At 36.3% G+C, this 16,788-nt stretch overlaps 1 protein-coding gene across 1 annotated transcript in view; it reads left to right on the forward strand.

Moving 5' to 3' along the window:
- Positions 1–13,452, forward strand: part of LOC306864798 (phospholipid phosphatase-related protein type 5-like) — a gene marked incomplete at both ends in the record, with an annotated part of 31,559 nt that extends 18,107 nt beyond the window's left edge. Inside the window, 3 exons of the mRNA XM_079409032.1 lie at positions 7,873–8,049; positions 13,020–13,154; positions 13,324–13,452. Of these exons, the coding sequence (XP_079265158.1) occupies positions 7,873–8,049; positions 13,020–13,154; positions 13,324–13,452 (441 nt within the window). The remainder of the gene's footprint in view (positions 1–7,872; positions 8,050–13,019; positions 13,155–13,323) is intronic.
- Between the last annotated feature and the right edge of the window lie 3,336 nt (positions 13,453–16,788).

Raw genomic sequence — 16,788 nt, forward strand, 5'->3', positions numbered from 1 at the left:
GCCTCATTGGAAAAATGTGCCTGTGGTGACGTTGTTGCAAAATATTGCGTTGTTTCTTGCATGTTTCACTATACTTTCAAAGTGAAAAGTCCAGTGAGGTGAACATTGATCTGGCAACGTTGAACATGAATCAGATGAACATGAATCTGGCAACATTTTATAACACTGGTTATTAAATGAAATGTCTTGTGAGTGGCGCTTAAAGGTTAATGCTCTATCGGTTTTGAAAATAACGTACCACCTACACTTTAACGCAACTGATAGTGTTAACAACAGCAAACGCAAGATAAAAACGAATTTGCTAAAGCAGCCCTGCTATTTTTGAGCTCTTTTATTGTGACTCGTGTTTCACATGATTTGTAGTGCAGTGCGGTACTACCGGGTGAGTCAACGAGCAAGTTTACAACATCAGACAAGCCATTCATATGGAGTTAGTTATGTGATGCAAACATCAAAATGTATTAGTTAACAAATCATGTAGTATGGTAAAATTGTTTTGAGGTCGTAACATAGTATTGTGCAAGGAACTGTGCAAAAACAAGTCTGTACTAAATGATGGTCTACTCGTGTAATTATAATTTGGGTGAAAAGGAATAAAATGTTGTTGTTTTACTGCCACTAGAAACAGCAGCTAATTGAAGGAATAGGTAAGTTTTTGGAGTTTTGCAAACATGTTGGTACATTTTCCAATGAATCTGTGTTGCATAAATCTATAATAGTTACTCTTTCTTTATCCAGTGCGGGGCGGTGAAAAATGACCAATCACAATTCAGTATGCAATCATCCCGGTTGATTACTGTACATCTGTAATGTAGCAAGAACTCTTGATATTGTTCAGACGTTCAATGCTTATTTTGACCAGAAGAATCACCAAATTAACACAGTCATGAAATGTATTCATTTTTATAAGAATTTTTCTAAAGAAATTATACAAATTCATTGTTAAAATCTCTGGCATGTCAGGAGTTTAAATTCTATTTTCCTTATTTAGTTTTGATATTGATATAGTGATGGTTTAATTATTGTGCCGTGCTTTAGCTTGTAGTCCGTTTCCATGGTAAAACCTTCTTGGAAAAGTTGTCTTTTAAATGTGTCCCTTTTTAAAACACCAAGATTTTTTTTCTTTATTTAGTTTTGATATTTTTAGCCATGATGGATTAATTGACATGCTGCACTTTAGCTGTGAGACTGTTTTCATGGTAAAACTTACTTGTCTTTAAATGTATCCCTTTTTAAAGCTATACACATGCAGGTGGATGTCTTTAGCTGCTGCATTGTGTCTTGTGTTGTTCCTTGAGGTTCCACCCACAAGTGTTTTAAGATGCCATGAGCTTCATAAGAACTTTAAACAATTATTTTTGTTTGTAATGTGTAACATGGACCCTGTAATATCATCTACTCGTCCTTGGAAAGTCATTCGTTTTGAAGTTCTTCAAGAAGGATTTTCAAAGCACGTCCTCTGCTGCTCTTCACACTTACCGTCATTAATGAATGTGATGTAGAGTGACAACCGTTAGTCTACTTTTGACTTTGAGCTGATGTTTAAATACAGCAGTCATATGAAGGTGATTTCTGCTCTTATAGCACCACTTGGTTAGAATTTTGAATGGCTTGTGCAGATCATTGATATGTATATCTCTGCGTCTTATAGTGATCATCATGAAGCATGCTTATCTTGAGTGCATCCAGGAAAGGTGGCACAACGCAGACACAACACAGCATTTGAAATGCAAATGCAAATTCGCAGAAGCTTCATTTGGATTCTGTCCATAGCCTGATCGAGTACAGATATGACACAAAGCACTATAGTGTGAACAGTCGTTTGTGGAAAGGACTTTTTTTCTAGTAATAGGCAGTAGAAAAAGTGGGGCTTTTTTGGGGGGGGGGGGGGGGGGGGGGGGTAGCTTTGCCTGTCAGCAATCTTTCCGCAGGAAATATTGCCGATGAGAAAGGAAATGAGAGTTGGATTGGTTTAATGATTTAATGACAATTTTGTGTGTGGACCTTTCTCATACAGGATACGGCTGGTTTTCAACTGGTGGCTCAATTGGTTTTCAATGAGACACAGAGGCTTGTTCACACATACAGTAATCTGATTTTACTTTTTTTTTTTTTTACTGTGCTTTGTGTATCATGAATTACGAAAAAACTACATGAAATCTGATCTGACTGATTTTTCAAAAATCAGAAAATTTTGTAAAAATCATTTAGTGAGTGATTTCACCATTCAGACTGAAACACTTTCAGATCAGATTTTAATACAGTTTTAGGCCTGTTCACACCCAGGACGATAAATATAAAGATAAGATAAAGATATAGTTCTAAAAATAGTTATCAATATTACAGAATAGCAGAGTCCACACCACAGCCATAACGATAAAGGCACACAATATTGTTGGAATCACTTTCAGAACAATTTTTTTTCCAGCTCATGAACTATACAAACATTGACACCCAATCAGAATCCATCCTGCTATCATGAGCTGGAGAATTTAAAGCGGCAGATGAGTGTGCGCTTAGAATAAACAGACGATATCGTCCGCTGGTGTGGACGCTAATATCCTTGTCTTTATAGTTATCTTTATATTTATCATTCTTAGTTTGAACGGGGCTTAATAGTTTAGGTCTGAAATTAGATTTTAATCGGATTTTAAAACCGTTTATTTCTTATGTCTTTAAACATTTAAAAAAAAAATTGTACTCTTGTTTTTGCGGTTCATCTACAAACTATGGAAGCCTGATTCTGCCACAGAATAAAAATGTCAATAAAGGTAATTGTTATTATTTGTCTCACAATTCTGACTTTTTTCTTGCAATTCTGAGAAGCTGAAATTACCTTGTTTACTTTTTTTATTCCTGGGCGGGGAAAAAATAGAATTGTGAGATGCTCAGAAATAGAGAAAAAAAGTTGTCAAAGGAAAAAATTGTTGTGAATTAAGAATTGCAAGAAAAATGTTAGAATTCTGAGTTTATATCTCGCAATAGTTTTTTCTCAGAATTGCGAAAAACAAAGTCTGATTTGTGAGATAAAAAAAGGTAATTGCAATGTTGGAGATGAGTTTCCATAAAACAAAATAAACCGAGTCAGATATGGGGGGAACAATCTGATTTTTGCTGCTTGTCTGTGCAAAAACCCATGAAGACTTAATTATTTATCTTTACTGAATGTTACAGCTTGCAGATCATTTTAGAAATTGGCTACGAGTCAAGCACTAACCAGCCCAAAAAAATAGATAACGTGAGCTTTCCTTTCAGCTCTTTTACTTGTTCATTCCCATTATAATCACCACTTTTTGGCCTCCCTTAATTTTTCACTTCATGGTCTAATTATCCACAATGACCCGGTTTGGATACGAGATGTCCCATAAAGGCGAGCAGACTATGAAGGACAGATTCCAAAAATCAAGTAATGAGCATCTGGCACGGTTTAGCCCTCTTTTTCATCAGTGATGCCGCTCCAGATGTGCACCGGGCCCACAAAATCTCACTCCACAGGAGGGATCTCATACCGGCTGTTAGTCGAGTCGCCCTGATGACTAGAACTCAGAAAGAATCACGGTGAGGTCCCGGGAGGTTTGATTATTAATGTAAACACAAGAGGAGTCTGATTAGTGTCTGTAGGATGTGCTCTGCCGTGTCAGAGAACTTTGAATTTTTGACTTCTTGCAAGGTGTCTTTGAACGGACGTGCTTTTCCAATCAAATGAGCAGATCAATCATGCTTTGTATGTCGGTCATGAAGTATGCAGATAGTTTTAGTTTGCATGTTCTGCAGAATCAAAAGTTGGCTAATTCTTTGTCTTTAACATCATGATTAATTAGATTCTGAAACACGTTGATAATCTGGACTAAATGCTCCACACTGAATATGCACAGCTTCAAGCAGTTTTAAATTCATGGACCGTGCATTTTTGAAAAATGAATGTATTGAGAGAAATCCTAATTATAAATATTTTTAATTTAGTACTGAAAAGTATTAATTAAAATATTTAAGATGAAAATATATACACAACTGTTCAAAAGTAAGATTTTTTTATACATTTGAAAGAAGTCGCTTATGTTTGCCAAGACTGCATTTATTTGATCAAATATCCACTAAAACAGTAATATTGTGAAATATTATTACAATTTAAAAGAACTGTTTATTATTTTAATATAATCATGCTATATTCTGATTTGGTGCTCAAGAACCATTTCTTATTTTCATCAATGATAGAAAAAATAGTGCTGCTTAATGTTTTTGTGGAAACTGAAACATTTTATTGTGAGTCTTTGATGAATACAAAGTTTAAAAGAACCGAATTTATTTGAAATATGTAAAAAAAAAAGGATATTTTGAAATTATATATTTTTTTTTAAATTCTGTTGTAATTTCTTTACTGTCACTTTTGATTCATTTTAATGCATCCTTGGAGAAATTATAAAAAAAAAAAAAAAAAAAAAAAAAAAGCTTTTGAACAGTTTTGTATGTTATATCTAATTAAAATTGATTATTTTACCCAATATTTATGTCTTCTATATATTGTTCGTGTTTATATCTTTGAGTTGAACAGGTTAAATTTGTTACCATTTTTGCTGTATTGATTTGTGGTAATTAGCTGCAATTTTAACAAACCATTTTTGACATTTTGACCTTTCTTTAAGTAATAAAGAGACTTCCAATTGGTCTCTTATAATGATTCATTTTACTTAGGAGTCTGCAGTCTAAGTAGGGAGCAGCTCAGTAGTTTTTGGAACAGTGCTGCAAACACACATTAACACTTTTTTTTTCAGGTTTGAAGAACGAGGTGGCAAATGAAGTCAGAAGAGTTGGCAGGATATTGTGAGTCAGTCCGTTTCCAGAGTTTCATGACTTTGTCAGACTCCCGTGGGAGATTGACTTTCTCCAAAAACTATCAAGGCAAACTGAGACAGTTTGATAAAGTCTTTGAACAATAATGTGATGTTCTCAATCCTGAACATGATAGCTGTCACAAATACAATAAAAATGTCTTTACGGCTGTGCAACAGTGTGTAAAATTGATATTTTGACAACTTACTCTCTGCAGCTTTGAGGCAGTCCAGAGGCTCTGCCCTTGACCTGTGAGATGACGTTTTGTTGCTTTCAAAAAGACTACATGGTTTTTGACAGAAGCCCTGAAGGCAGATGACTGAGGACTCAACTGACTCCTGAATAGCACATGCAAAATGTAGGACAGAGAAAAGTCAGCGTGCAGCAATACTCGCACAACCCATTTTATTTTTGTAGTCTGACATACTTCTAAGTAAAACAGGTTGTTGTTGTTTTTTGAGAAAAATAGGGATAGACTGATATTAAATTAAAGTACCGTTTAAAAGTTCTTCAAGAAATAATTTTATTCAGCAAGGATGCATTAAATTGATCAAAATTGACCATAAAGACTGTAACTATTTTCAACATTAATAATAAATATTTATTGAGCACCAAATCAGCATGTTAGAATCATGTTTGAAGGTTCTTGTGACTAAACACAAGAAGTAATGATACTGAAAATTCAACTTTGCTATCACAGAAATAAATTACAATTTAAAATATATTAAAATAGAAAATGGATTTTAAATTATAATAATATTTCACACATTTACTGTTTTTTTTTTTTTTTTTACTGTATTTTATCAAATAAATGCAGCATAAGAAAGTTCTTTTCAAAATTTGTAAAAAGACTTACTGGCCCCAAAGCTGATTTTCCAAATAGATTAAACATAAAACACTAAATAATTAATAAATGCTACAAGTAAATTCAGGAATTACAACATTAAAATACACTATAAAAATTGTATTAATTAGATTAGATTTAATTAACATTGTTATTAAATTCTTACCCCCGGTTTCACAGACGAGGCTTAAGCCTAGTCCTAGACTAAAATGCAAATCTGAGCAGTTTCAACTTAAATAAACTTGCACTGATACATTTTAAGATCAGTCAGTGCCTTTGTTTTGTCTCAAGATGCACACCAGTAATGTTTTTTTCTAAGAATGTTTATAAAAAGAACTTAAATGTCCTAATTGAACTATGGCCTAATCCTGGTTTAGTCTAAGCCCTGTCTGTGAAACCGGGCTTATGTGTTCTAAAGATTAAATGAGAGCTAAAAGTGAGCATTAGGTAATGAGAAAGGGCTTCACTGCTTGTAAATACTGTAACGAAAATATGAACTTCATATATCTGTTTTTAAAACCTCCAAAATGCCTTGCCACATACACATCCATTGGAAGAGCATAACTGTGTTTTGTATGAGATTTTTGAGTCTGCATTAATTTGTCTCATCTGTCTGGTTTTATCCTCCAAAAAAGTTATACATATTGAAATTTGAGGACATCAAATACGCCTGCTCACCCCAACTCCTGGAGACAGAATAAAATCAGGTCACAATGTGACAATGACCTTTGAAACCAAGAGAGACTCTGAAAGAGCGAGACAGCGCTGTAGCGTCTCCGTCTCGCACAAGGTAACAATTACTGTCTTTGTGTGGCGTTTCCTCAGGAGTGATGGCTGATTATCTACGACCTTCAGCGCTGATGCATAGGCATACTCCAGAATGAGTCGGCAGGACTGTCCCACATTTGTCCACATTTTCTCATTCACTTGCTATGACGTGACTTACAAAGTCACAACACAGATCTCTCTCTGGATGGATAGGCTTGTTTGTTTGGTCTTACCTGACTGATCTAAGTGAGTGTTGAATAGCTGTTCACCGGCCCATGAACCTCCCTGAGATGCACACAGGGACATGCCTATATCCATTAAAGGATGAAAGTTTTCAAAAATGATAATTCTTTCATCATTAACATCATTGTTCCAAACCTGTATGAGTTTCTTTCTTCTATTAAACACAGAAGATGATATTTTGAAGAATGCTATACCAAACAGTTGGGGGAAACATGCTATGGAAGTCAATGGATACCAGTAACTGTTTGCTTACCTTCAAAATACCTTTTTGAGTTCAATGGAAGAAATAAACTCATGCAGGTTTGGAACAACTTGAGTGAAAAACTTTTGAGTGAACTATGCCTTTAATTCACACCATATAATCTGCATTCTCAACCTGCAAATGTGGACATTTGCTAATGGACTCTGTACACTTCAAAATAGACATTTTCAAGGGGGTTTCTGCAGAAAATGCCATAAATGAGCCAGTTTTGGTTTCCTAAAGAACCTTTCCACCTTTTGTGTAATGGAAATGTTCTATGGATGATAGAGGTCAAAACCAATAAAAAAAATTAATATTTTTTAGAGTCTGTTAGTTAAGAGTACGTTTTGCATCCATTCTCCTTGCGTTGTTTTTTTTTTTCCAACTGATATGTCTGAATACTTAAGGAGGCCTTGTATATTAACAAAGCAGTTTTAATTCTACATATGACATTATGAATGTTTCAAATAAATGTAGATTGTAAGTTAGTCAGAGCTCATATTTTCACAGTGTCACAGATAGATGCTCGCAAGAGACATTCGCCTGAGGATGTAACCATAACAACAGTAGGCTGTTAAAGTGCTTTCTGTCACTCTGTTTATGCTCTTTTTGCCCTATATGGCAATTGGTGTTCGATTCCATCCATCACTTCCGTCAGTTCCTGAGTGTCTGGATGTTGATAGTTTGGTTTGAGAGGAGGAAGTTTTTAAGTTTTGGCCAGAATAACCTGATGCATTCACAATGACATCTTACCTGCATCTCAAATTGTGAGGTTTGTGTGGTTGGATTGCTATGCATTTTGGAGGATATTTACATGTTATTTTAATAACTAGATGTCTATCCAACTAGTAAAAAACACATTGAGGGGTAGGAGTACAGAACCACAAATGATTGCAAATCAAAATCGTTATTTGAATATATTTTGTTTCTTTCTCTGTGATTTCAGATGTACATCACATTTACAGTGAAAGCCAAAGGAACTCGTCTGGCTAAACCAGTCATGTCTTTGGGCCTGATATGCCTGGCTTTCCTTACGGGTATTAACAGGGTGGCAGAGTATCGTAATCACTGGTCTGACGTCATCGCCGGCTTTATCATCGGTGTGGCCATCGCCACCTTCCTAGTAAGTTTATCTTCAGGTTCATGTTGTATATATCTTTTAGGCTTCTTTCAAAGCCACAAATGATAGTTCTATCATCATTTACACACTCTCATGTCATTTCAGATGTATATGAATTTCTTTCATCTGTGTAGCACAAAAATTAGATGTTTTGCAGAATGTCCTGATCAATCCTTTTCCATACAGCATGAATAGGGATGAGTAAGGAGATCTAAAGCTTAAAAAAGCACCATAAATGCAGGGCCGAATTAAATTAAAATTCTCTCTATCTATCTATCTATCTATCTGATTGCAATATATATGGCCAAAAATATTGGCACCCTTGGTAAATATGATCAAAGGCGGCTGTGTAAATTAATCTGCATTGTTAATCCTTTTGATCTTTTTATTTTATTTAAAAAATTCACAAAAATCTAGCCTTTCATTGGATAATACGGATTTAAAATGGGGGGGGGGGGGATATCATTATGAAAGGTTTTTGTCAAATACACATTGGACACAATTATTGGCACCCCTAGAAATTCTTAAGAGTAAAATATCTCTGAAGTATATTCCCATTCATATTCACAATTCAAAAGTATTCAAATTCCCATTGCAGTTTTATGTATTATTATTTATATACTATTACAGTATTTATTATTAATATTTTAATTATTATATTTTCAGTTTTCGTATTCATTTTAGTTTAAATTTCAGTAATTTTATGTCCTTTTGTCCAGTTTATTTAGCGGTAATTTATTTTGAAATCTTAAAAATAATCTTATTTTAAGTCTTAGTTTGTAAATTTAGTATTTCAACCTACACTTATTTATTTCAGTTAGTTGCCAAGTCAACATTTCTAATGTTTTTAATAAAATATTTCATTTTTTTCAGCTTTATTTCAATTTAACAAAAGTGTTTGTTAACGATAACAGCACTGGTATATAGCTAATATATCATAAAAAAAAAGAAATCTGCTAGAAATGGCGTTTTATGGATAGTCTCTTTTTTTTATTCAGTAATCATAGATAGAAAAGGCATAGAAACTCATTGGTAAAAATGTAAGAATCATTCATATGTAAGTCTTGTAAAGTCGTACAGTAGTTTTGTAACAAGCAAATTATGAGGGTGATTTAAATGACAAAATTTTTATTTTTTGTAAACTAACGGTAAGTGACAAAGATGGAGTTGAATGGTGGAAGTCCAGAGCAAATGACATATTGCTCATTTGGCAAGGATAACAGGATAAAGAAAGGATCATGTTGGCTGGTGGGAATCTAAGTAGAGGAAGCGTTCACATACTGACATTCTAGAGGACCAGCATCCAGCCTGTTGCAGACCCTCTGCTCCAGGCCTCTTATAAAGCCAATTGTGTTGCGTAGAAGAGCTGCCAAATGCAGGAAGATGGATTTCACCCTCATTCCACCACCTACATCTGGACACATCATGATACAGGCTTCCTCTCAGGGCACAGGAGCTGAGAGCAGAAGCTAATGAATTTGTGGAGACCACAGCTGTGTCTGAGTTTTAGAGATTTACAATCAAGCACAATGACTCTTGATTTGCTGAACTGCAAGTATACATTTTGGACTTTGGCCTGTCGATTCAACCAATTTGGATTAAGATTAAAACATTGCAATGTAAGAAAATCCATGAAATTCAACCTCGCATGCTGTAAATTCAGCGTGTGATGTTCCAAATCCCAAGCTCTCTCCACCATCCTGAGCATGCAGAAACCTCTGGAAAGACCAATTCTTGGCACGTGCAATAACATAACACTGGAATAGGGTTTTCTTTCATGCTAGCTGCTAATTAGTTCGGCTTGCCAAATTGGAATACCTGAAGTTGCAGACTAAAGTAAGAAAAAACTGATTCCCAGACGTCTTTTCAATTCGTTGAAAGGTTTTTTGCTTATGAGCCTTTTTTTGCTAAAACGTTCTTTGTTGGATGTTAGAAAATTATTGAATTTATCAAAATACCATTCCAAAGTTTGCGGTCAGTAAATATGTAATACTTTTTTTTTAGCATGAATGCATGAAATTAATCAAAAGTGACAGTAAAGACATTTATAATGTAACAATAAATTATATTTTTTAATTATATTCATTAAAATTTGTAATTAAAGAATCTGAAAATCTGAAAAAATACAAATATTTAGCTGTTTTCAACAAAGATGTTTCTTGAGCAGCAAATAAGCATATTAGAATGATTTCTAAGTGGAGTAATGATGCTGAAAATTCAAGAATAAATTACATTATTAAAATAGAAAAATATTTATTACAAAATATTTATTAAAATGTAAATAAATAAATTATATTTTAAAATATATCACCTTAAAAAAAAACAGAGTACAGTTAAATTGTGAAATGTTTTTTTAATATCAAATCAATGCATCCTTGGTGAGCATAAGAGATCTAAAAACATTTAAAAATATTGCTGATCCCAAACTATTGGACCTTTAGTGAACACAAATGCTTAGAACAAGTTCCTTTTCAGATGTTGCAAGATGTTTTCTAGTCTTGCAGTACTTAGGGCCAGGGATTTGAATAAGCTATGAGCAATAGTAATAGTGATGTTTGCCTTAGCAAGCACTGCTTATGAGAGAGTCCACTGCATATGAATAAGCATTCGAATGTGTTTTTTTTTTTTTTTTGACAGCCTCTAGCCCAGTGTACAGATAAGGCATGATTTTAGGATGAAAGATAATGGTCCCAGAAGAATAGATAAAAACATTGATGTAGGCCACATCGGGGCCAAGACGCCCACAATCTCCGGAGCCATGGAGACTGTTTCTTGTCCATCATACCACACAGCCACAAAGGAGCTTTTTAGAGAGCTGTGATATCCCAGTGGCAACGTTTTGGTGTCATTTCAACTGAAGATTTTGTGACAAAAGACTCTTTGTCGAGATATTTTCCCCTTGTGATTTCATTAGTGATCAGAGAGTGAATTAAATAGTTTAAAAACATTTCATAACTCCTCTGAGTGGTCTCACAGAGATTTCTCTAGTAAAGAACTGTCAGACTGAGCTCTTTAATGATTATTTGATTGACTTCAGCTATTAATTTGTCTGAGAGTAGGTCGTGTTGGTGCTGAACAAACACTGTGGCAGTGCAGTTCTTGTATTGGCGGATTATTGTATTAAGTAGAACAGCTCCAAGATTGCTCTCTAATGTCAACTTCCAACTTTGAATAAACTTGCTTTATCACCGTATTAGTGGTACTTGCTAAGGCAACTAACAATTGCTTTGTCAAAACATCTAACCCTAAAGAGATGGCTCACTAAAAAAAAAAAAAAAAAAAAATTCTGTCATTCTGAACCACTACTCAGATTTTTGCAGGAAATGCAACAGATTCTTTTTCTTTCTTTCTTTCTTTCTTTCTTTCTTTCTTTCTTTCTTTGACTGTCTAATATCTATTGTTCTGTCTATATCTATCTATCTATGTATCTATCGTTCTATCATTCTATCGTTCTGACATTCTATCTATCTGTCTATTGTTCTATTTGTCTAACTTTCGTTCTATCATTCTATCTATTGTTCTATCGTTCAATAGTTCCATCATCTATCCTTGCAGATTTTCTTGGACAAATTTAAAATTGTAGTTATATTTTTTTTGTTCTATTGTTCATATTGCTAGCATATGACAAGTGTTTAGCCCTGCTGCGAGGCCATTACGAATCCTCTCCGGCGACTAAGATTGTGATTTATGAAAGCATTTAGCTGCCGTTTTGTTGGAGGAAGCACACAAAGAATCATGTGATTAGTTGACACGCTCCAATTATCGAAATTGCATGTGTTAAGCTTTCTCGTTGCGTAAAGGAGCCCGCTATAAGATATCGGCCTCATTTGGACCACGATGGGTTAGTGATTCAAACATGCTCTGTTTAGCTGGAGATCCACAAGCTGCATATATGACGACAGAATATAAACTACCAACAGAATATGTGACCTACTTTGGCCCTTGACTGCTGTGTTGGAGCTTTTTATTAATATCATCAACAGATTTTGCACAGAAGTCAGAAAAAGCGGACGCTCAGCAAAATACAAATACATATTTGGAATGGAGAATTATATACAGCAAGCTGTGCAAGCAAAACAATAATTTATGTCTATCTATCTGTCTGTCTATCTCATTCTATCTATCTATCTATCTCATTCTATCTATCTAGCTGAGCGGGAACTGCTATGGGTAGTAGCTATGTTCCTTTTTATGGGTCGAGGACTCTCACACATGGCTGCTAACAAAATTACTGTTATTTCCCTCGTCTCTTCCTACTGTGACACACGATTGTCCTTGACTGTGCACTACACGGTAGCTTTGTATTAAGTTTGTGCACTTTAATATTATCCGCTCCATTGACAGTGCAGCTGTATTGTGTTGACTTTGTATTCCAGAACTGCAACACAATCAACAGCTGCACAAATCCTTATATTCACCCTTACTTTCACTTTACAATTTGTGTTTTTGCTTGTTGTTTTTTAAATAATATTTTAGAAATGAATTCATTGCACACTGGCATTCATGCAGTACTTTTCTCTTCTGCAGGTGTTACACATTACTTCCTGCCATTTCAAAGTTTACACATTCATATTATTTACATTTTTGCATCAACTTATGCGTGCTTAGTTATGCATGTTTGTAATGTAAAATGCCTTGACTGAGATTTTCATACTGATGTTCACACTGTTTTTGAATGGATTGAGGAGTGAACTCAGCATGTTGTCAGCATTCATCAAACTTTTATTTAAATGAAGATCAAAATAATCCTGTTTTACCCTTAAAGGGATAGTACCCAAAAATGAAAATTCTGTCATAATTCATTCACCCTCAGATTGTTCCAAACCTGTATGAGTTTGTTTCTTCTGTTAAACACTAAAGAAGATGTTTTGAATGTTGGTTGAAAAACACATACTATGGAAGTCAATGGTTGTTTGGTTACCCATTTTGGGTGATCTATTCCTTTTATATAGTTATATTTTTCATGTTTTCAGGTGGTATGTGTGGTCCATAACTTCAAAGGCAAACAACTGCTGCTCGAGGATCCCCCACAGGACCACCTAAGCAACAATCCGATGGTCAGCTCGCCCAGGGTTGAGAGTCCACTGGAGAAGTACATTGCTTCACAGGTACAGAACACAGTAGACAAACGCACACTTGGAACCATGCTGTCAAAAGAACTGCCGCATGGTACATGTCCTGTGTGCAGAGTGTTGAATCAGCTCTCAAGGGTCCTAATTGTGTCAGTTTGAGCGCTTGTATCAACAAGATGTGTATCCTTGCGCTCCTGTCCCTCAGGTGACAGAACTGAGAATGGATGATGAGGACTTGTCGTCCCGCTCTCTGAAAGACCGTCTCCTGAGTTTCTTTAGCTGGATCACAGGCAAAAGCAGCCGCTTCAGACACCTGCAGAGCACAAGGCAATAAACGTATGCGCACCTGTGTGAGGAGCTCAAGCTGCCAAAGCTCTGGAGTACAGCAACGATTAAAACCCAATCATGTTCATTTTAACTGAACAAACCAATTACATGTAGCTAATTAAAGCATACCCAGATCTTTGGCATCTCGGTCTGCATGTTTTCAAGTCCTTTGCAGTTCAATCTTCATGGTTGCATCTGGTCTTCCTCTGAGCTTAAAGCTGATGTGTAGATTTTAAGGGTTATTGAGGTTTCTTTTGTTAGTGCACTGTGATAGGAGACATCAGGGTGATAATACAGCTGAGTCATATCATTCAAAGCTTTTGTGATCTAATAAGAATTCCTTGCACGCATAGTTGCTTCCAGACAGTTTTCTTTCATAGCCGGTGCTCCAGAATCCATTTAAAATCTGAACTGAGACCTGGTGTTTGTGTTGGGTGACCTAGAAACCGTCAGCAATCCCGCACCTCGGATAGAAGTCGAAACGCACTACTAAGCCCTCAGAGACTTGAAACACGTTTGAAATTCCTCCGTTCCTGAGGCACTCCCGAGCAGCCGTTATACTCCATGGCAGAGACCTCGTGTTCAGCTTTTAATTAAGCCACAGGCCACCGCTGAGCCCCGTTCAGACTGTAATTAAGCTGCAAGTATGACCTTTTAAATGCATTTATTTACGCATTCGTTTCACGATCCTGCAAGTAAGCAAACAAGAGAATAATTTAATCCCAGATTGCGGTGTTGATTTTCTCTCTGCAGTATATGAGGGATTAAATGTTGTACTTGTTTGCTTATTCAGCTGCAATAAAACCATTTGGGAACAATGTCGGTTCACAGACGGTTTATTGAAATGCAGCAAATGAAATGTGTAGGATATTGAAGGCTCTTTCAGGGCTCTTTCTCACCAATAAAAATGCTAATCTTCTTTAGTCAAGGGTGCCGATTTGAGAGATTTATTTGCGATATCCCTCCATCCTTGTAGATGAAGTTTGGATGTAGTAATGTCCCATGAGGTTTCTGGGATGGAAAACAGACTATTCCACTTTGCTTTCTGCTGAAATATCCCCCAGACAGATTGCTGTCAGAAACCATAATGCCCGTTGAAAGTGGGAAGACAAGGCAAGGAAAATCTGCATCTCTGTTTTGTCTCTTCAAATCACACAGACGAATGAGACTGGAAGCAAGAAATCATTTGTTTGACAAAATCCGCCCCATATTCTCTGCCGAGGTCACAGTGTATATTTCAGCGATGTGACCTGCGGAGCGCTTTTCTGTGATCCCTCTTCATGTTTGCTGAATCTCTGATGAACTCACTAGATTTCCAGCTGTATTATGAATTTTCTAATGCAGTGTGTAGTTTCTGCACCATGAAATCACAATTTCAGCAGAATCCCTTTCAATGCCCATTTATATCTGCATGACACTTGTAAGACACAGAACATTGCATTTTATAATAGAGTTTTGATCACCAGAGTCACACACCTCTTCAGATCTGACTGAAACGATCAGTCTTCTAGATCTTGCCATGAACAAATGAACGATTCCGACCGGGACTCATTTTCTTTCATTGGACCCGTAAACAAAGAGCATATGGCAGCTGAAGGTTAAAACAAAACCATTAGTGTTACGAACTTAAAAGTCTAGAGTTATTTCGCAACACTTAAAAAAATTGATTATTGCTGGGTAGATTGAACCAAGCAGAGAAATTACCATAAACAAGGATAAAGCTTGATTGCGAATAATTTATTTCATAAAGCCGAAGCCACAAGAATATGAATGGGATGCACTATTTACAACTGCTGGAATGAGTATAATAATAGAGAGAGAAAAAAAGGAAATGAATAGAAGAGAAATTAACGAAAAATTACCAAAACAAAATTACCACTAACATAGGGAAAAGGAACTTGAGTGGCGCCCAAATCAAAAAACAAAAATAAACTAAATTCCCATAAAGCTCCCCAAATCCCCTAACCTAACTAACAAAAGAAAAATGTCAAAAAGAAACCGAAAGCTTCAGTGTATCGACGCTCTAAATTTCCTATTCTCACCAATAATAACCAAAGTACAAGGATGGCGCACACCACTTCCCTAATGTATCTAAACACTCATCATTACTACGTGCAAAGTGTATATCGCGCGATATGCTTACCTGTTCTCTTTTCCCTAATCAAGGAGAAAACAAACCATAAATCAAATACACAACCAACTAAGTGTTAAACACATCACATCAAAGAATAAGATACAAAAGACTTAATTTCAGCAAAACAAAGCGTACACAGACAGGGCGAAAGCAGATTGGACGAAGAGGACGACGTCACACCGATGATCAGCGGGCGACACGGCCAATCAGGAACCTAAGAGCAAGCAGCAGAGCAATAGCAAAAGAGGGAGAGACGAGAAAGAAAACAAGCACACACACCTATGCGCATAGAACGTAACAATTAGTGTTTGCTGTTGCTTGGTCAGCCTCATGCAGGAACTTTGACTGTGTGTAAAATGGATGAAGGAATACTGGGAGATTTGGGCCTAAGCAAAGCTGCCTATATATATTTGCTCTAAATTCACATTATTAAAAAATGGCACACATGGGTGCTCTCTGTCCTTCATTGCATTTCTAAAGTCATCATGTGGAGTCCTAAATTCTGAGAACTCTGTGAAAAGCTTCTATTTTTATAATTTAAAAAATTTAATAAAAAATAAGTTTGAGTAAAAATAATAATATAATATAATACGTAAACAATTCTTTTTCAAAGAAATTAATGCTATTTTTCCACAAGGATGCATTAAATTGGTCAAAAGTGGCAGTAAAGATGTATATGTCAGACCTCTGTTGTGTGTCTTGTGTTTCCATGCCCATATTTGTTTTGTTTCCTGTCCTCGTTTTATGTGATTAGTAGTTTATTCTGTTCCAGGTGTGTGTTTGAGTTAATTATCCTTGGTATTGAAGTCCTGTCTGTATTGTGAGATGCTATCTGGTCTACTCGTTACCCCCGGTGTTTGCCGCTGACTCATGCCCACCGACCCCACTGTTTGCGGGGTATCACGCTGCCGTCCGCGGCTCACCGACCCCGTCGTTCGCGGGAGATCACGCCGCCGTCCGCGGCTCACTGACCCCGCCGTCCGTGGGGAAAGCCCACCCACCGTCCGCGGCCCCCTCTAGTTCGCGGTTTCGTGGGGAAGGCCAACCCGCCGTCCGCGGTCACTCGGCCCGTCGCCGGCTGTGGCTTCCTCCAGCCCACCGGTCCCTGCCGTTGAGTGGTCAAGCCGTATTGACCAGACTGTGACCAAGGTCTTTTTAACTTGTTTCGAGCTTGTTTAGCTCTGGAGGGCTCCTGATACCCCCGAGCTG

This window comes from Barbus barbus, assembly GCF_936440315.1.
Source record: "Barbus barbus genome assembly, chromosome: 46".
Lineage (NCBI taxonomy): Eukaryota > Metazoa > Chordata > Actinopteri > Cypriniformes > Cyprinidae > Barbus > Barbus barbus.